Genomic DNA, 21,519 nt, shown 5'->3' on the forward strand with positions numbered 1-21,519 from the left:
CATATGCTTCTTTTAAATTCTTTGACATTATATTTATATTCGAACACTCCATCCTAATAATTCATATTTCCATTTCTAGAATATTATATAATTATTAAATTATAGTACATATGTATTTATTTATGCCATCTAATACTACATTTGGTGTGGTATATATTTCCTTTGACAACTTAGGAGATGATTACTTTTTAACTTTTACTAGTTGACAAGGGAGCTCACATGGTCAAACTTATTATTTATATTCTTTTCCAACCATTTAGTTAACTATTTCATATTATAAGATAAACTAATTTGTTTTAAACCATTTAAATATGGATTGTACTATGTTTTCCGTAAGTGGTATTCTTCAGGTCATTATAGCTACCCTCCTTGGCTAGTGTAATCGCGAAGAGGAAACAATCACCATCTGGTGTGCACACGGTAACCCTTCTACGATGACAGTCTATAATGGCGTGGTACGAAGATAACCAATCCATGCCTAAAATGACGTCAAAATCCAATATATCAAATACAATGAAGTCAAAAGAGAGTCGGCGATTGGCGACCTCAATCTCACAACCACGGCATACCTAATTCAAGACAACTTTACTCATAACCGGTGACTCTACTATAAGTGGAGACTCTAGTTGATTAATCTCAAACCTCAGAATAAAGGCAAATAGAGAAAATATGAATAAGTGACATGCCCCTATATCTATCAACACATTGGCCCAACTATTGAAGAAAATATACGTACCTCTCACTATAGTTGGTCCAGATGACTGCTCGAATGTGGTGACGATGTACACTCACCCTTGTGGTCTCTACTCACCTTAATCATTCCTCAGAACATAGGCTTGATGTACAGACTGTGAGAAGTGGCCCCATGTACTATCCTGGATGTCTGTTCTAACTAAAGTGGCTAATGAATCTATCCCTAGCCCTAGCCCACCTAAAATCCTCCAGACTGTCGGGTCCCTAAAGCACTAGCTGTCTTAGCCAACTGTTGACATGACCTCTTCAAATGCCCCGTCTGCCTGTACTGATAGCATATGGGAGGTTGACTTCTCCCCTAACACTGGCTCTGAGAACAAGCCAGCTACTGTTGTTGACTAAAACCTTGGGTGCACTCAGAAGCTTTGTGACCCTATTGGCCACATCTAAAACAATTAACACAGCTCTGAATTGTGTTCTCTGAACTCCTCATCAAAACAGGAACTGAATATGTGGCCTATTGGGGCCAAGATTGAAAAGAAGATGAACCCCTCGATTTCTTAGAAGATCCCGTATCACCTCAGGACTCTGTGTAACTCGATATTTTAAACTTTTGCCTCACCTCTTCAGCCTCTACCATGATTTCTATGTGTGCCACGACTTTAACAACTTGGTCATACTTCTTAACCATGTTGTCCACCACCTTTATCAAAATCTTGGGCCTCAACCTTTTCTCAAACTCCAAGCATTGGTGCTCCTTGGCCGCCACAAGTTTGGGTGCAAAACGGGATAGACTAGTATAAGAGGCCTCAAATTTGGCCATACGAGTGTCAAGCTATTTTAGGTCCTTAAATTGTTTCCTCAACCTCTCTCTAGTAGTGGGAGGTAAAAAATTCTCGTGGAAGGCGTGAGTAAATGCCTCCCAAGTGTGCTCAACATGGTTCTTAGCAGAATTCCAACATTGACCAGCTTCCCCTTTCAATTGGTAAGCCGCAAGCGTTACTCAGAGCTCACTCTCATGGATGTCTAAAACCTGAAAGGATTTGATGATCTGTTCTAGCCATTCATCTTCCTTCATGGGATCGGGTCCACCATTGTACTTGGCAGGATTAGAATGGAAAAACTTTTTCTTTAGGAAGGTGACTCTAGTCTCTCCCTCTATAGTCCTAGCAACTTGCTCGGCTCTAAATATATTCATGGACTCCTTAAGAGCCCAGGTTATTTCTCGGGCCAATGCTCTCATTGCATCTTGTGCCAGAGGTGCGGCCACATTATTTTGTCCAACCCCCTCTTCTTGGAGAGGAATACCTTGTTGGGCTGAAATACCTCAACCACCCTGGCAAGGTCGATCACGGCCACATCCAGATATCATATATGAAAGTAGAGGTAAGATTAAATTCATAATTCACATACCCACATGTCACTTTACACATCACATATGCATAATCATGAACCTACACATGTATCTACTTCACATAAGACAAACTACATAATCACATAATCACATAGAGCACATACGAATCACCCTCCTAAGATATCAACTCATTCCACAGTACTCAAGGACTTCCAAGTGAAAAAAGCAATGATCAAGTGCATTTCCAAAAGGATTTCGATGAATGCAATGGACGCAAGTTGTATCATAGAAACTTAACCTCATATCCACATAAACACATAAAACATGCAAGACAAACTAATATCTCATTCTAGCATGATAAACCCATTGTAACAAAGCCACGTCCCATGAGCTCAAGATATTCAAACCTAGTTAGCTCTGATACCAAGTTGTAACGCTCTTAAATCTATCATCCATTTTATAATTAAAAATAAAACCATTAAATATTTTCCAACTATTACAATGAACACCCTTAAAGAACATATTCTTTTACTCAAAATAATCTCTTTCTCATTGAACTATTTTAAGTGAAATATACATTATTGTCTCATTAACAAATAATCATCAGTAACAACAGTTCAAAGAGTAAGAAAATACAAAAGTATGGTGCCTTAATGGAGTACACATTTTCAAGGATAGTCCTTGCATACACAAAAGTGGACATTCAATCTCAAACCACAAAGTAGCCTTAGAGCTTCAACAAAAAAACATCCGTTAAGCCTTCATGCTCCATTCAAAACACTTCTACTGCCAAGTCACTTGGGCGGAGTCACATCATCAATTCTTGAAATATTGTCAATTTGGGATGAACTAATGCCTAGTAGGGATATTGTTAACAACATATATAAATTATTGAGATGCATATATCATGCTATACACTTGTTACGATAAAATCCATATTTTTGCTTTCAAAATTTATAATGCTCAATGCATGATTTCCTTTTAAAATCTCTTTCACAATAACGAGGTGGTAAATACGCTATGACGTCCCAAGCAAGAGCCGTAAAACCTTACATACATATATAGATTTATTTACTGAACATATTCTTACATTTGCCGACTCTAAAAATGGCGGAGCGATGAGCACCTAAAACATTTCCTTTCACATTTGCCAACTCCTAAAATGGCGGACTCGTGAATACCCAAAAACCTTTTCCCACATTCGTTCAACAAGCTCAAGACAGGGCAATCGAACACATTGACTCCCCGTGCGAGTACCAATACAATACACAACCATTTCCAAAATCTGACTCAACTACTCGGACTAATAAACTATTTACCCCTTCCAACATTTCCAAATATTCACAAGATTGTAGGATCAAAAAGAAAATTATAATGCAGATGATGCATGAGTTTGCAAATCCCAATTTACCTAAGATTTATTCAATTCATAAGTAAGATTTAACAGTAGCAACAACAAAAGAATTTCTCCAACTTCTCAATTCCACAACTTCAACATTCATCCATCTCAATACATATATCGAAGAAAGTTTAAAAATCTCATGTCTCAACACCATTGCTGTAACCATTCACCCAAATTCAAGATTTAAAAGTCAATTGAATTAAGCACCATTATTAAATCAAGTTTAAAAACTAGGATTTTCAGAAATTTGGGCTTTTTCCTCTTTTACACTTTAAGACCAATGTTTGTCATCAACATCAATAATCAATAAGAAATATTCATAATATTTCCCAAAAATCAAGTGTAAGTCCCTTTTTGTCTATCAAAACTCATTTTATATAATAAAATCATCTCATACATCACTACAACTAAGAAAATACCACATATATACCTCAAACCATAGATATATCAAGTCAAAAGTACCCCTATCTCGAAAATGAGAGCTAGGAGTTGAAGATCCAATAGGAAACCTCGATGAAAACATGATCCCATCGGTGAAAAGTTTGATTTTCACTAGTTCTTCACTTTTAATGTGAGGTTTTGAAGGGATCCTTGGTAAAACCAGAGGAAACCAAGTGTTTGAGGTTAAGTTTTTGGAAATAGGTGTTAGAGGGAGTGAGGAAATGAAAAAGTGAGAAAGAAATAAGCAAAAGTCGATTTTTAAGTTGGTTGTCCCGAATAGACCACTCGAACGGTCTTTCCACTGCTTGAGTGGTAAACTCAAGCTTCCAGAAATTTTGCAAGTCTGAAATGAATAAGTACATGTTGCTAAGCTTCTCCACTCGAGCGGTCTCCCTCAACACACAGCTTGCAGAAAATAATACTGAGATCCTCGATTCACCACTCGAGTGATAACTCTATCGCTCAAGTGGATATGCAAAGTTTTTAAGATGTTACAATCGGTGCACAGAAACACTCACATGAATGTGGGACCCACAAATGTGGGACTCATGTGGAACCCATCATCACATGAAAGTTTGTGTGCATTATGTATACAGATTTTCTTTGTAAATAGTATTTCTCTATACCTAATATGGGACAACCTTCTAGTAGAGTCCCATAATTAAACCATATTAATTGAAATTAAATTAAGTAGATGAAATGTGTAATTTAAGGATGAAATAATATTTAAAAAAAAATAGTTTAAAAAATAAAAGTGAAATTAATCTTAAAATTAAGTAGGCAAAAAAATGAAAATAAAAGAAAATTGTTAAAAACTCACAATTCACCCACTATGGTATGACACAAAAGTTGGGTCTCATGATTAAGTTTGCCCTTACATGATTGAGTTCATGAACCAAATACTATCTTATAGCATACACATTTATTGAATAAAGTATGCATCATTCGTTTACCTAACTAGTAATACATAAATTATGATGATAAAAAATATATATAATTAAAGCAATATAAAATATATGCATAAATATGAATTTCTATATAAATATATTATATAATATAATTTGTATTCGGGTCGAGGTAAGCTTAAAGCGTTCTTTATTAACTCACATTATAATCAGATCTAAAAAAAATTTCTCGACTTGGCCAAACTGAAATCCAAACTGTAATTCCAAACCTTATAAATCGTAATAGTTTCACGCCAGTTTAGTGATGCATATTCACCCATTCTCCCATCTCTCACCGCCCTTTCCATTTTATATCCTTTAATGAACCACAAACCCATCCCACCTCTCTCTAATACTATGATCAACTTTATCTAATATTAAACTTTCATAGAGGGTCAAAGGGTGAAACAGTGAAATTCTATTGGATCTTTGACCAATTGACAATGAAATTGAAACTCTGTTATTTTGTGAATCAATGCTTTCAATTAATATGTTTTCTTCAATGATTTCTCATGCATGCTTTGGGATTAATTAACTCCTTGCTTCATAAATTTTGGTTGAATTTTAGTTACTGACGTAACCAAATCGATCAAATTTTAGTTGTGTGACAAATTTTAGTTCATTTGGTTGTTGAAAGTTTGAGAAAAGAAATCCGATGAAAAATTTAGGTCGTGGAAAAATTAGAAAAAGAGTACACATATATTGATACATTTTAGCTATTAATTTTTTTAAGGGCAAATTACGCAAATAGTCATATAGTTTGGGGCTTGTGCCACTTTGGTCCTTGATTTTTTAATTGTAACACATTTGATCCTAAATTTTGAATCTTATTTCAAATAAGGATAATTGAATATATAATTAGATTTTTCAAGAGTAAAATTGTCAATTTGATAAAATATAAACTAATTTGAAAAAAATAAATGTCAAAGAAATATTTTTGAATTTTTAAAAATTATTTCTACCTACTAAAATAAAATTATGTAAAATTGATAAATCTTTTAGACATTTATTTTTTTTTATCAAATTAATTTTTATTATGTGTTTGGATGATGATCATGTAAAATTAATTTAAAAAAATTAATCATCTAATTTTATTAATTTTACATAATTTTATCATTGGTAGATAAAATTAATTTTAAAAAAATTAAAAATATTTTTTTGACATTTATTTTTGTCAAATTAGTTTATATTTTATCAAATTGATGATTTTACCCTTGAAAAATCTAATCATATTTTCAATTGTCCTTATTTGGAACAAGATTCAAAATTCAGGGTCAGATGTGTCACAATTAAAAAATCAGAGATTAAAGTGACACAAATCCCAAACTATTAATATAATTACCCTTTTTTTTAATTATATTTTTTTAAGATAAGGTCATTTAGGCATATCACAATATTAGAGTTATGATTTGCAAGTCACATAACTATTTTCATTCCATTTATGTAATGAACTTTTTAATAGAAGTTTTAAATTGATATAAATTCATAGATCAGGTATGAAAATGTAATATTCACTTCAAAAAATGAGTGATTTAGAGATTAATATTTAAGGACTACATCATGAAATCGATGGATTGATTCTTCTTCTTCTTCAAATTTTCTGTAGATTTCTACAAGTTTGAGGAAACCGATTGGTTGATTCACTCTCTCTCAAGGTATTTCTCGGCTCTACAAGCTGTATTGTTCGATGTGAGAAAATCGAAGACGAAATCGATGTATTTGGTATATCTATGACAGAGATCTTAAGCTTCATTATGGTAGATCTATCAATTTCATTTTCCCAACAAACACACACACACACACATATACATACATATATATATACATCATGAAATCGATGGGTTGATTCTTCCGCTTCTTCAATTTTTTTTTTGCAGATTTCTACAAGTTTGAGGAAATCAATTGGTTGATTCACTCTCTATCAAGGTATTTCTAGGCCCTACAAGCAATATTGAGTTTTTAACAAAGATTGTAGCAATTTTGAACTTGCGTGGGTGCTGATGGATGTGCAGTAACAATATGAAAATTTAAGCTCTGTTTAGATAAATAGTAAACAAAATGGAGACCACGAGTGCAATGTAAGGAAATTGTTACTAGATTTTTTTGTTTTATTTTATTTTTAACATGATTTGAAATTCTTGATTTTGATTATTATTATTATTATTATTATTATTATTTTTTTTTTTTTTTTTTTTTTTGAAGCCGTTAGGAACTAACTTGGGGTTTAGAGAATTTCTTTAACTTTTTCGTTCCTTGAAATAGTTTAAGTGCATGTGTGATTGATGCTTAACTTGCAATTCTTGTACTTTCTCAGGCAAATACAGTGAAATAAACTTGTGTTTAGATTTGCTTTCTATTTTCAAAAGATAGTGTATTAAATGCTATTGCTTTTTCTTGTGATCATAATTTGCAATTCTTGTTCTTGATTAGGCAAATACATGACAAATTTGGTAAACTTGTGTTTAGATTTGCTTTCTATTTTGAAACGGTAGTGTATTGAATGCTATTATTGCTATACTTTCTCTTTGGCTACCAGGTATTGATTTTATGTTAAAGCACAGTGGAAAAAGAATGACTAGTGGTTTTTTCCAAGGGAAATGTGTCATCATTAACACTTACAAAATCACAATATTAAGGCAAGCTGAAATCTGTCCCTTTGATTCCTCACTTTTGTCACTGTGTGCTTATTTGTATCCAAAAATACTAAAATAAGCAAAAAAGAATTGGACGCATGAACATTTTGCTTATTTTTGTCTACCAAAGTTTGTTCTATGTGATGTGTGCATCTATTCTAAACTTAATGAAGTTAATGCCTCTCATCAGTTTCATTAGCAAACAAATTAGTTGGTTTATTTAGGCATCATTTGTTGGTGTGTTTTGGAAGAAAATTTTTTTGCTTCCGAAAGCAAGATCTGGCTTGATGTAGGAGTTGAGAATCACACACACTGCACATTTCCTACTCAGTGTTTCAAGCAATTTATGTATTTCTTAATTTATTAATATCCATATCTCATGTAGTATAGAAGAAAGGTATGGCAACCAAAAGAAGCATTACACATTTCAGCATCAAGTGCCAAGAAAATCCTGATAATGGGAGGGACTCGGTTTATTGGTGTGTTTTTGTCAAGACTTCTTGTAAAAGAAGGCGAGCAGGTATGAACCCTTCTCTTTACATTTTAACATTTACATGTACTGATTTTCTTTTCCCAATTGTTTTAACTTTCTTAACCATCTTTTCCACTTTATGGTGTGCAATTAAAATTACGTCGACAAATTACTACACAAATTTATTTTTGTTGACGTCTTTGACTTTTTAATAAACAAGTTTTATGTCATAATGCAGGTAACTCTGTTCACAAGAGGAAAACCACCCATCACCCAACAATTGCCTGGTGAATCAGAGAAGGATTATACTGATTTTTCTTCCAAGGTTATTAATTATGACATATAGACTAGAAAATTTTATTGGCCTTTTTGATCAGTTTCATGTTTTTCTTTGTTGAGGAATGAAATATTGTATTCTAAGTGTGGATCTTGCACTTGAAAGGAAACAGGAAGGACTTTGAATTCGTGAAAGCCAGTCTCTCAGCTAAAGGCTTTGATGTTGTTTATGATATTAATGGTATGCATTGCAATAACTTTTTGCTCCATGTGCAATCCACACAATGTGTCCTATCTATGTGTTTATTTTAGACTTGTTAATTATGTTCTAGTTTTTGTTATAAAATTTGGAGTGTTTATATTGTTTCAATTGTTCTAGTTAATTACTTTGATAGCGTTCTTAATATCATATACGGAGTTTGTAGTGTTACATTAATTGGGTATTGTCATTCCTATCTTGTTCATCATCTATGGCCAGCCTTTTACCTTTTAATCTTAGAAAAGTAAATTACTAGAGTTAAAATTTGTGTGTGATAATTCTTTCAGGATATGGCTTGTGACACATTCTTGAAAATTGTTCAGAAGTACAAGCGTAAATTTGTTATTGTACAGGTAACATTATTTTAATCTTGTTAGTCAAATGTCAATTTTCCATATTGGATATAACTTTGAATGTGTCATGCTTTTCTTCGATTGTTTCTAGCTTGGAGAAACCGAACCATTTATATCTAAGCTTCTAACAAGCCTTCCTACAACTATAGCTGATATTGAGCGCCATCAGATTCATTCATTTTATGAATCAGTATGTTTGTCTGATTTTTTGATAAATAGTATGGTTGTCTTATGCCCCAATATTAGACTGTATAAAGGGTGGTTGTGAAGTAACAATTGATGTTCTACTGTTTTAGGTCAGCAATATGATTCAAGCAGAATCTGATCCTCAAAAGAGGGATGAATATTTGAAAAGGCTGATGGAGCTTCCAAATCAGGCAAGCTTACATAAAAAGTGCTACTACTTCCAGGAATGCATGTGCATTTGTTCAAGCCCATGCTAGTCTCTGTGGTGGCTAGTGGCTTATGGTTTTATTTTTCTGTGCAGAAATGGGTTGAAATTATAGGACAGGCACGCCATATGTGGATTTCTTGAAAGATCAAGATGTAATCAGGACTGTCCTTAATATGTTGCAGGTATGTTTTACGACTAAGACAATTTTTCTTGAGTCAATGAAATTACATTATTTGCTGTACTTCCAGAACTTGGTTCTCTCATGAGATGGAGCATTATTTTTTCTAAGCTTCTTCTTGTTCTTCATTTATCTATTTAGTTATTTTCTTTGGGGGTGGGGTGGGTATTCTGTGTGTGAGTTGATGCGAAATTGAAACCACTTAGGGAGTCTTTGGCAACCCATGCTTTATTATTTGACTTTGTTTTACTGCAACAGAATGCACAATTATTTTATTTTATTTTATTTATTTTTTTAGCATGGAGATATTTGAACATAATAATGGTATTTTTTTTTTGGTCATCGAACATAATAATGGTGTCATTACAAAGAATTGTAGACATGCTCCAGATTGACAAGAAGAAATGTAAGTGTCCTTGTTATGTACTTTGAGGGTAAAATGTAAATTTTTCTTACTATAACAGTAGGCTTGAAGCATCCATATTAATCCCAAGATTGAGTTATTATTATAGAAAAATATAAGCGAAACATAATTTTTGCGAAAAGCTTCGTTCAATAGTGTGATAATGACATCCTTGGAAAGCCACCTGAAATCCATTCTATCTAGACAATGATAAAAATTTAACTGATAAAGTTATGATTATTATCACTTACTAACAAAAGAGTTAATTTAATATTTATTATGTATGACACTAATGAATATTAGATGAAAAATCATCACCACAATTCATGGACAAACAAAACTGAAAAATGATTTATTGACATTTATGGCTAGTAAGGTACTAGCCAGCTTGGAACTACCATGAAAATGGATAAGAAAGCCTTAGAAAAATACATGGCCACAATAGCCAAAGTTATGGACATGAGGAGTGGTTGAAAAGAAGCATTTATATGAGATGTTCTACTCTCAGCACGATCGACCATTCTAGTAACCATTTACTAACACTACTAGAAAAGCGAGTATTGGACATTGAACCTTTTGCGACGGTTTGAAAATTGTGGCAAAAAACATGTTTTTGCGACTGTAAATGACACTGTCGTGAAATATTTTTTTTTGCAACAGAAAATCCAAGACCGTAAATAGTATTTTACGCGATGATTTGTCACTCGTCGGTTATTTTTTTTATTTTTTTTTTTGCGATTGTTTATTTTTTTTGCAACGTTGTTTATTCCTCGTCGCAAAAAAAAATCTTTTTGCTTCCCGCACTCTTCATCTTTGCTCTGTCTTCCATATACCCTTTCAGTATCGTGTTCTTATATCCAAAAAAAAAAAAAAAGGGGGGGGGGGGGAAAACGGTCTGCCTTTTCCCAGTCATCTCTTTCCATCTCAAAGCCCTAACAGCACCAGTGTGAGATACCTTCTCTCCTCTCCTTTTCTCTCCTCTCACATTCGCTCGCACAGACCCCCCTTCGCACAGACCCTCACTATCTCTCTCTTGCTCTCGCTCTTGCGTTATCCTCACAGTCTGTCTGTAGCAGCGGTAGCGGCGGCAACTTCCCACTGGTTCTCCATCCGGCATCCAGGTATCTCTCCTCCGCTCTCCTCCGCTGTTCTCTCCTCTTTTTCTCTTCTTTTGCCTTCATTGGAATCAAACCCTCTTCATTGGAACCCTAGAAAGTGGTGCAGAGTTTGGAGATTGAGAGAGAAGGGATTGGAACCCTAGTTTTAAATCTATATAAAACTTAATATTTGCATATTTATGGCTTAAATTTTAAATACTGTGAGATGAGAATTAGCTATCTCAATACTTAATTGAATGTTCTTATTACAAGATGATACACTAATAATTCCTTTCATACGCTTCTTCCTATAATGAACCTCAAGTAATTTCCATTAGTTTCCTTATTGTTTCTTTTAAATGAGCATTCAATATGTTACATTAAATTATCAATTGAAGTATCTTCTTCCCCCCCCCCCCCCCCCCCCCATATATATATATAAGTGTATCTATTGAAGTATTCATATAAGTTTCCAGTTCTTTTTATTTTTTATGGTTGCCAAATATTACTTGCTAGGATTCCTATTGTGTTTCCCAATCAATTTTTTAATATCTTCTTGTATATTGTCTGACCTCATTTTTAGGTTTACCCTCTAATTTCTCATTGTTAGTTCCTATTTTGTTAACCGGAAGCATGAACATAGACACAATCATGAACATTGACACAGGCACGAGACAAGTATTTTGAAAAAATTAGAATACGGACATGACATGTATACGGCATAAAGAAAATATATTTTTCATCGTTTGTCACTGTACAATGCACAACTCAAACTTGACTCTCAATCAGTGCTGTAAGGAGTAGATAATCAAAAAGATCGGTGAAATACTTCTAGACATTAGCATTTCCGTACTTCATCAAGCATTCATCATAAAATCCATACCTGAACAAAGGAAGAAAAAATTATGAATAATAATGAAGTTAGAGTATTTTGTAACTTACAAGTAACTATGGTAGCTCTAAGCTGTGTGACACAGTGAAATACCTTTCCAAATTATAGGCAAAGCTACATGAATTTGTTTTGAATCTTATGATATTGTTCTATCTAAATAAATGTCTCTCGACTAGTTGGTCATCATCAAAGTCATGACTTATCTCAAGCAATAACATAAGCTTTCTCATAGTTTTTGCAGCCCCTTAACTACAAGGCATCAGTCCTTATTCTTGTAGGAGTATTTGTTTTTTGCCACATAATCAAATCGTCTCAACTTTCAATTCAATTGTCCTCCTTGGCATTACAAGCTCCAGTTGTAATACATGCTCCATCACTAAAACTATCTAGAACAACTCTCATGCCATCAATCTTTTATTTTATTTTATTTTTTATTTTTCAATAAATAACATGGCATCAAATTTAGGAGTAGCAGTGTAAGATATTGTCAGTGATAGAAAAGACTACACCATTGAAGAAACAACATGAAAAAGTTGACCTGGCTTCTTCGCAAGATCAAACACATTTGGTTATCAATAAAAATAAGGCAAGAGATGAAAATGTTTGGCATAAAAGCCTCCCTACCTTAAAACTAAAAAAAAAGTGGTTTCATAGGTTCTTTAAATAGAGGGGCAGCTTGAACTTAACATTTTCCTTCAAGATTGAACATATATATTGGAGCAATTACAAGCTTTGAAACAATTAGAGATCAGAAATTAAATGTCAATCATGGGCTTCCATCAAAGGTTGATATTTGGGCTATTTATGAACTTAGGCCTCGTTTGGGAACAGGCTAATTTAGTAACTTTTTGGCTATTTGGCTAAAAAAGTAGGTAAAAAAAACTTATATGTTTGGGATGGCTTTTTAGCTAATTACGAAAAGATGTGCAAAAAGTAGAGAGAAAAGGGAATCTTTGACTTTTTGGTATGAGTTGTTGGCTTTTTGGCTAAAAAGGTAACTTTTTGGCTTTTTGGCTAAAAAGGTAAGTCCCCAAACGGGGCCTTAGTATACAACCCAAAACGTACTCCAAAGTGCGGCTTCCATGCAAATAAAATAATGCTATACAATTTAGGGCATTATGGAAACTTTGTGACTCAAACTCAACAAGACTTGATTCCAATTACTTAAAATTGAATATTATGAGCAAGACTAATCTTAAATACATGAGGTGCAACCAACATAAGATTGAAAAGGGTTCAAGTTGTTATTAACTATCAAATACCATAAGGTGTCCATTTTTCCGTTAACATATAATCAAGATCCACAAACGAGAGAAAGAACATGAAATTGTTGATACTCAATAGATTTAGAATTAAATTGAAGTAAAGAAGCATTCCCCATGGTTGTGATATTATAAAATGCCCCATCAACACAAAGGAAGAGTTCTAAAAGGCACCTGTAAATTGGGTCATACGAATGGTACAAAAATTGGAGAAACAAGACGCGACAACCAAAATGAGTGAGGATATTGAGAAAATTGGGTTAATTGAATACTTAAGTATTCAAGTAATGTAAACTAAATCATACAAACAAACTAGAAACAGTTCAAAATGAGAACAAACAAACAAAAAATCATATGTGATGATTGATGCAAAAATGCCACTGATTGCAATTTGTCATAATTTGGTTCAAGTTAAAGGCATTACAAGGAGAACATGAAGACAATGATGGTCAGAAGAGATGGCATGTCATGTAATAAAAAATTAAACTCTAGTAGAGTGACGGGTGAATAAGGCTCTACGAAGCTGATCAGTTGAAATTTAAGGTGTCATTAGTTTCAGCCCATGACAGTGCATCAAGCATAAGGTGTTAAAAATTTCTTATAGTTTCACGATGCATGGGTTAAATTAAAGAGAAAAATCATTAAGTAGCTTTATCTGGTAAAGGATCTCTTCACTAACATAGATGTTCATTTGCTAATAGCCCGGAGATGTGCATGAAGTATTGACTTTATGATTCCCCTTCCAAAAAGCATATTTACACATGAAACATAAGAATTAGTACCTTTTGCTATCAATAACATATGAATTAATACCTTCAAGATGTGGAATTCAATAAGGCATGCATGCTTAAATGTGATGTGGAATGCAGTAACATATGCTTAAATGTCTCGTACTACTGCCAAGGTAAAAAATTTGGAAAGAAATATGTTAATGGAGCAAATTTTAAAGTCTAAAGCCAAGGGTGACGTGGCTGCCTGGAAATCTCTTCCCTAGTTGTGAATTTCCCTGATTAATGTTGGAATTCCTATGATGAAATTAGCTATAATTTGTGGATATGAACTCAAGTGTTGTGTTTTGACTTTGGACATCTGTGCCAGATGAGGATGATATCCAAAATCCAGGGCTGGGAACATGAGTTTATGCTTGTGAATTACTTTATTGACCGAGAACAATGATCTATATGCATATATGCATGTAGAAGAGCAATTCAGAGCAAAAAAATGATAAAAAAATAATAGTCACGGTGTAGTCTCCTTCGCAAGGAGCCACATATAGCTCACATGTGTATTTTTAAGATTACTGTGCACTGCTTATAGTGCTCTGCTGGGACTCTGTATGTGAAGCAGAGGAGGTGTCATGGTCTGAGATGGAGTTGTGAACAGAGGAGATCTGTTTTGCTACTGTTTTGTTTAGCTAATTTGCTGCTGTGAGCTGTGTTGCTGCTGTGGTGCAGCAAATTTGCTGCTGATTTGCTGGTTTGCTGTTTAGCTAATTTGCTGCTGTGAAGCAGAGGAGGTGTCATGGCCTTTGTTGCTTTTGGTTTTGTTTAGCTATTATCTTGGGTGTGGGTTGGTTCTATGTTTGTGGTTGGTTACTCACCAACTCTTGATGGTGTGCTAGAATATGATTGGGTGGACTTATCGGTGCCAAACTAGTTGGGATTGGTTTGTTTCGTTATGATGCTTTTTGCACTCATCCCCCTTTCCTTTATTGATGTAATATTCTCTTAGTTCTTCAATAAAGTTTCCTTCTTTTTGCTGATAAAAAAAAAAGAACCTGTTTTTTCTGCAAACTAGTTTGATAAATAAAGGTCCTATTCAAAAGTTGTGCTCATACTTACTAGGGTTTGGAGTCTTTTAAAAAGAAAAAGAGGAAAAAATGCAAAATCAAACATGCGTTGGAATCAAGGTTTTGAAAACTGGACCAGACCGGCCGGTTCAACCGGTTGAAGAGTTGACCGGGTGAGGCTCCGGTCCAGTCAACTCTCTTAAACCGTTCAAGGACAAAAACCGGAGTATTTGCGGAGAACCATTTGAACTATAAACTGACTTCAATAAGACAAGATTCTTGTTAAAATAGAAGCAATAGAATGTTTTGTTTGAGTATGTTGCTAATATTACCTTTTATATTTACCTTTTGTGGTTACAAAGGTTGCAGTTCTGTTCTGTTTCAAAGTAAGCAAAATTGAGTTCAATATACTACTATTACTACATATTCAACAAATATTGAAGGAAAACTGCTCTTTTGATTTTGGTTGTTCAATCAATTTGTATTTGGAATCTTGAATTTTAATCCCTAAACTTTCTAGTTACTAATGTGATTGAATCTTGTAAAATTTATTGCATATTTCTTTCTGTATGCTTCAAACTTGATACTTATTTCATCCTTTAAATTGTTGAATACTTCATTCTTTAAGGCGAATATATATATATATATATGTATGTATGTATGTCTGTATGTATGTACATATTAAAATCCTTTTAGATACATTTGCAATGTCAATTGGCAGCACATGATGAGATAGAGTGGTCTTTTTCACTGGTTTAGATTTTAAATTATTAAAACTAAATTGACACTTTCCAAATTTAATTTTTTCAAGTTTTTGTGAAGCAGGTGCTGAATGCCAGCAAAAATAAGCTTAAATCAATGGATGAGGTCAGATCTCTTTTGAGCTTACGTGCATTGATCTTGAATGGTAGGATCCATCTTGACCAACTGCATCACCTCAGTTTTTAATTTCTGATGTCTATATTAATTTTGTTGGTTGGAAAAATACAATTTTTAATTTCCTTATTTCCGCTAATGAATCCCTCTTTGTGCAAATAATGAGATTGTTTCCATTTGCAGGCTTGATCAATTGAAAGAATTGAACACTTTAGGTATGAGTTTTCAGTAATCAATTTCATACCATGTTGATGATATTATTGCCCAATACCCATGCTATGCCTATGACATATAACTGAATCACCTCATTGCCACTAAACTTACTTAACTTATTTGTTCTTCCGACACTTGTGATGGTCCAGTTGCTGAGAATTTGTATACTTGTGTATGTAAATCAGCTTTAAACTATTCGTTTGTGGATATAATATAAGCATATTATCTTACATGATTTCCATTGTTATCTACAATCTTTATATTTTTTTCAGTACTTTACTCTTGACTAGTTCTAGGTTTGTGTCAAACAAGCAGTCATTTTTTGTTTCTCTAAACTGATGGGTATATTTATTGATAAATGAGAAAATTAATTGTATTATGAAATTTTAGAAGCTTCAGATGATTTACTGATAGCAACATCATATATACAACCAATCACCACCTTTGTACATTGAACAAAATATTTCGATTCAAGCCAATGATCTGAGATACACTCTATGCATAATAGGGTAAAGTCAAATGTTAAATGCACTTTCAATTTTTTCTTAAGTTGACCTTTCTGTACATGGCTCAAAAGGGAATCGGGGGTCCATATGTTCACCTCAGCCCTGTATGTTCACATTGTACAAATATTTCAATTCAAGCCAATGACCTGAAATACACTTAATGCATAATAGGGTACATCTAAATGTTAAATGGAGCCTCAATTATATTTAAGTTGACCTGTCTTTTCTCTACATGGCTCAAAACCGAATTGTGGGTCCATATGATATATGTTTACCTCAGCCATGTAGAAGGTTTCTGAACAATCCAAATGCGGATATAATGATTAAACCTTGCCTCAATGGGGTTTAATGTGTTTGTAACACAATTCTGGTACAACTGTATAGGTGATGGAGAAATCAGAAATGGATCTAATTTTCTTTTAATTAGTCTTTTCTTTTTTAATTTTAAAAACCAAGCTTGCACAGGATGCACCTTTATTCTTTGTCAAGTCCTGTTATTTCTAGGTGTGTGTGACTAGACCAGAGTATGAAAAGAATGAGAATTTCTGAACATGTATAGGTCGTTTTATTAAACAAATCCTGGTTTTGATTATAATTTAATAATTAAACATCTTGTTCTTTATGAGAGTAGTTCTTACAATATACACTGTAGGTAAATGTTTACTTTTTGAGTTTGAGTTCTTTTTTTGGGTTCTGTATATTCTTCAGTTCTTTCTAGAAATCCAACAATAAACTTGGAGAGTCTCTGGTCAAGGTGAAATCAATCACGAAGGTAAGCATTTATAAATGGCAGCTTCAACATCAGTGTATCCTTTTAGTGCTAGGATTGTGACTTATTCATGATTCCAGCTCTCTCTATCTAATTGCCAACTTCAAGCCATTGATTCACTAAAGTCGTGCACTGAGTTGAAAGAGCTTCGACTTGCTCACAATGATACCAAGGTATATATGTTCTGCTTGCTCAGTTTTGCAAAACCATGCTATGCTTGAATGCAGTCTCCTCTATGCTCAGTTTCTTGTGAGCTTCAATTTTGTGACTCAATTATGTTTTTTTCCAAGACATTTTAAATCTTCCCATTTTTCTTTTTTCTTTTGTAGTATTAATTTGATCAATACTATAGATACTTATCATTACCCTTTATACCATAAGGACTGACGCCCACTTTTCAAAGATAATAAAAATTTAATTTTTTTTTTTAAATAAAATTTTAACTAGATTGAGTCTTTTACTAATTTATAATATTTATAGGCTTATATTTTATTTTTGTAATCCTTTTAGGGACTAAACAAGTTTGAATTAAATACTTTCGGGCTTTAATGGATTCAATCGATAGTTTAGGGACTAAATATATTTTGATTTATATATTTTAGGGATTTAATAGACTCAATCGATAGTTCAGGGACTAAGTATATGATTTGGCGATAGTTTAGGGATATAAAATGTACCCATTTTTAAATTATGTTGTTTATGCTTTGTGTTTTGGGGCAAGTAGGACAAAAAATGCTTAGCTCATATGCCTCTATCTTCGTGTGGTTTTTGGTGAATATTGTAGGTCTCGTTTGTTAAAGCCACTTGTATAAATTTGAAATTGAAATTTCTCCATGAGCTGTTAATTACATCGGGTTTGACATATAGTCTAGGCAAACAAGACTATTGCTGGTCACATTTAACGTTGGGATGAACTAGTTAGTGCCTTCTCTTGTACAATTGATTGTACTTGGGAATAGATTCATCCTTTGTAAATGATATTTTTTTTGTATTTCTTTGGCAGATGCAATCTGTTTTGAGTACATAATGATATCTTCACATATCGATATTGGAGCTTACTGTAGATATTAAAACAAATTATAATATATATGTTTTTTTATTTACATTTTCATACTTTTGTTTTACTTTAGATACAAATTTTAAGTTCTTGCATATCAAAAATTATATTAATATTATTGGAGAATATTTTATATATTTTTGTAAAGAATTTTTAGTTGACGATTGTTACAGGTACATATATAAGTGGATGTAGATGTATTTTATTTTAGAAAATATTAATAATTTGTACAGAGAATAAATTAATAAAATATATATTAATTTTATAAAATAATTTTATTGCAACAATAATAACCGTCACTAATGTAATCATCATTTTCTTACATTTTATTAGCGACGGGTTAATCTGTAGCATATATATATTAGTTCAAATCTTTAGCGACGGTTTAAACTGTCGCAAATATGGTATTAATTTAATTTTACTTTTTGTGATGTTTTAGACCGCCGCTAATAATACTTTTCGAGACGGTTTAAGCTATCGTAAATACAATATTAATTTAACTTTACTTTTATGTGACGTTTTAGACAGTTACTAATAATACTTTTTGCGATGTCAAATACCGTCGCAAAAAAAGTTTTGGCGACGACATCTACCATCATCACTAAAAGTGAATTTTTTTTCTTTTTTTGTGTCAGGTTAAACCGTCGCAAAAATCATTGATTAGCCGTCGCTATAAGAACGCAACGGTTTGTAATTGTTGCAAATACTTTCTGTCACATCCCTTTCCGCCGCCACTCATTTCCCGTTGCTGTTCCGTTGCAAGACTTTTTGTGACAATATATGAATCTTTTGCGACGTTTGAGACCATTGCAAAAAGTCCGGGTATTTAGTAGCGTAAGAAAAATGGTGAAGGATTTGTCGTGCCCCGTCGTGCCCTCAATTGAAATATTGTTCGCCTAATTGGTCATGTTCTTCTTGAGTTCCATCATTGAATTCCTAAGTTGTTGAGGCTCTTCTTGAGCTCGTGCAACCCAAGCTCGTCTATTGGAGCTTCCCACCAACAGTCTTTGGCTAGCTTTTCTCGCATGTTCTAGGGTTTCACCATGTCGTTTCTCGACCTCTAATTCATTGAGAATTTGGGTAAGTTATAAGTTAAGCTTGTGCATGCTAGCATTACGATGAGCCTTAATGATGTGGCTTGTGGTGGTGTTTGGTGGAAGGTTTCGAGTCAAGAACTGATTACGATGGAATCCACATTAGGGTGGCCGAAAGAGAAGACTTTACCAGCAGGAGAAAACTTTGATAGTAATCTCTACGCCATAAAGTGTGCAAAATTCACTTGACTTTATAAAAAGTCCAGAGCGACGTTTTGAAAATGTGACTTGCAAGTGATTTTTTCTCTATTTTCGCGATTTTGATCTTTAGGCAACCCATGCTTGGTTTCTTTGCCATTGCTAAAATATTGAAGAATTTTTCTCTTCCCACGAAAGAGAAAATAAAAATTCACATTTACCAAGGATATGTTTAGATGAGACGAAAGCAATTTAAAGGGACTTGAAATTTACTCATAATGCTGGCCAATATGATTGTGTTTTCAGCCCTTGACTGCCAATTTATTAATCTACTGATTTGAGAGTTATAAAATCTTATGCTCTTAATGCATGGGATTTATGAAATCATTTTTTTTTTTTAGTTGGCATGATAAGAAGCTAGTTGGCTTTTCATGTCAAAGTCAAATGTTTAGTTGTAATCAAGCAAAAATTTCAAAAAAATCTTCACGGGAAAAAGTTATTTCCTAATATATTTAAAAGAAACTCACAAATATTCATCTTGAAGTCAACTAATTGTTTTATGTGACAATTTTAATTGTTTAACCCTCAAAAAATGAAAGAACTTTTTTTTAAAAAAAAAATAGTGGATAAACTATTCAAAATTTTGGGGTAAATACAATATATATATATATATATATTCAGAATTTGATCTTTATAACAAAATAAATTTTTCATTTTTCATTTTGTCAATTCAAATCATAATGTTTTGATTTGAATTTAATATAAATCATTTGTCTATATTTGTTAACTAAAGTAGATAGAAAATGAGTATTTTAGCTATTAAATTTAATGTTGGTGTACATAAAATGTTTAAAATATTTTTTTGTTGTATTTAATGTCTAAAATATCATTTTTATTGATGGGTTATAATGAAGATAAATCAAAAAAATAGAATTTAAATTGATAAAATTAAAAACTCGTTTATTTTTGTTTCAAGAGTCAAACTCTCAATCACTTTGTTTGGTTTGAGTTATCTAAAAATATATTTTCAGAAAATTTTATTTTTTTACTTTTCGTATTTCTTTTATTTTTACTGATTTTTTTTAATATTTTATGCAATTTTTTTAAATTTTTAGACACACTTAACATAAATACACTTAAAAAGTATAATTTCTGTGAAAAAAATCTTTTAAAAATTTAATAATTACCAAAAATACAAAAAAAAAAAACGAAAATTTAGTATATTTTTCATATTTTTGTATTTTTATTAATTTTTTACAAATATTTTGCTTTTTAAGACACATCTTAAAATACTTAAAATTTTAAAAATATTCACTAAAAATAAAAAAATACGAAAAATAAAAAATTTAATTTTTAAAAAACTTAATTTAAAAAACTCAAACTAAACACACTGAATAGAGTTTGTGTGTGTGTGTGTGTGTGTGTTATGTTCGTAATGCAAATTGGTCAGAAAAGTTGGAGAAAATGCTTTAAAAAATCCAACTAAATAGAGTTTGTGTGTGTGTGTGTGTGTGTGTGTGTGTGTGTGTGTGTGTGTGTGTGTTATATGTTCGTAATGCAAATTGGTCAGAATAGTTGGAGAAAATGCTTTAAAAAATCCAACTAATTATAAGGTTTTGTGTTAGGCGGATATATTACTTGTAACGTTTGTGATTTGATTAATTGAAAATAACTTGAAAAAAAATTACAAATATTTTTAAATTATATAGGTTCGTCACCCCAAAATTTTTACAAAAAGTTTAAGAACCGCACCCCGTAAATTTTCTACCTTAAAATTTAAAAATTTAATTATTTGTTTTGATAAATACTAAAAATAATAATAAGAAGTATAAGTTCTTTTTATTTTAAATTTAGTAATGTTAAAATAATTGAGAATTTATTTGTTAATATGTTAAAGTCTTTTTTGCCTAATTAGGGCCCAAATTTTTTAATTGTTTGGTTATAACTAAATAAAAAAATAAAAAAATACTACTCACGTGTAACCTGTCCCACGCTGGAAAATGTTCCCAAATTTTTATTAACCT

At 32.5% G+C, this 21,519-nt stretch overlaps 1 protein-coding gene across 28 annotated transcripts; it reads left to right on the plus strand.

Annotated features, from left to right (window-relative positions):
• The first annotated feature begins 6,219 nt into the window (after positions 1 to 6,219).
• On the plus strand, positions 6,220 to 19,847 carry LOC114311566 (protein EXPORTIN 1A). 28 transcript variants are annotated; one of them, XM_082887632.1, is made up of 16 exons: positions 6,344 to 6,556; positions 6,712 to 6,760; positions 7,371 to 7,470; positions 7,853 to 7,987; positions 8,178 to 8,264; positions 8,389 to 8,456; positions 8,762 to 8,827; positions 8,919 to 9,017; positions 9,124 to 9,204; positions 9,315 to 9,402; positions 15,196 to 15,228; positions 15,668 to 15,749; positions 15,902 to 15,933; positions 17,146 to 17,209; positions 17,287 to 17,379; positions 18,899 to 19,847. In XM_082887632.1, the coding sequence occupies exons 6-10, from the start codon at positions 8,436 to 8,438 to the stop codon at positions 9,360 to 9,362; spliced, it is 315 nt and encodes a 104-aa protein (XP_082743758.1). In that variant the 5' UTR covers positions 6,344 to 6,556; positions 6,712 to 6,760; positions 7,371 to 7,470; positions 7,853 to 7,987; positions 8,178 to 8,264; positions 8,389 to 8,435; the 3' UTR covers positions 9,363 to 9,402; positions 15,196 to 15,228; positions 15,668 to 15,749; positions 15,902 to 15,933; positions 17,146 to 17,209; positions 17,287 to 17,379; positions 18,899 to 19,847. The 28 variants fall into 28 exon arrangements, with proteins under 28 accessions (XP_082743762.1, XP_082743765.1, XP_082743764.1 ...); XM_082887629.1 differs by lacking the exon at positions 15,196 to 15,228 and having other exon boundaries at positions 8,382 to 8,456; positions 9,315 to 9,403; XM_082887627.1 differs by lacking the exon at positions 15,196 to 15,228 and having other exon boundaries at positions 9,315 to 9,403.
• The last annotated feature ends 1,672 nt before the right edge of the window (positions 19,848 to 21,519 follow it).

Source organism: Camellia sinensis, chromosome 9, assembly GCF_055761805.1.
Source record: "Camellia sinensis isolate YWXY chromosome 9, ASM5576180v1, whole genome shotgun sequence".
Taxonomy (NCBI): Eukaryota; Viridiplantae; Streptophyta; class Magnoliopsida; order Ericales; family Theaceae; genus Camellia; species Camellia sinensis.

What these genes read in the sequence shown, in the direction of transcription:
- LOC114311566 (XM_082887614.1), top strand. Translation starts at nt 7,382, where the DNA reads ATGTTAAAGCACAGTGGAAAAAGAATGACTAGTGGTTTTTTCCAAGGG. An exon ending in TACAAAATCACAATATTAAG is followed by an intron (nt 7,471 to 7,857) that starts GCAAGCTGAAAT and finishes CATGTAGTATAG; the next exon opens with AAGAAAGGTATGGCAACCAA. An exon ending in ATACTGATTTTTCTTCCAAG is followed by an intron (nt 8,265 to 8,381) that starts GTTATTAATTAT and finishes TGCACTTGAAAG; the next exon opens with GAAACAGGAAGGACTTTGAA.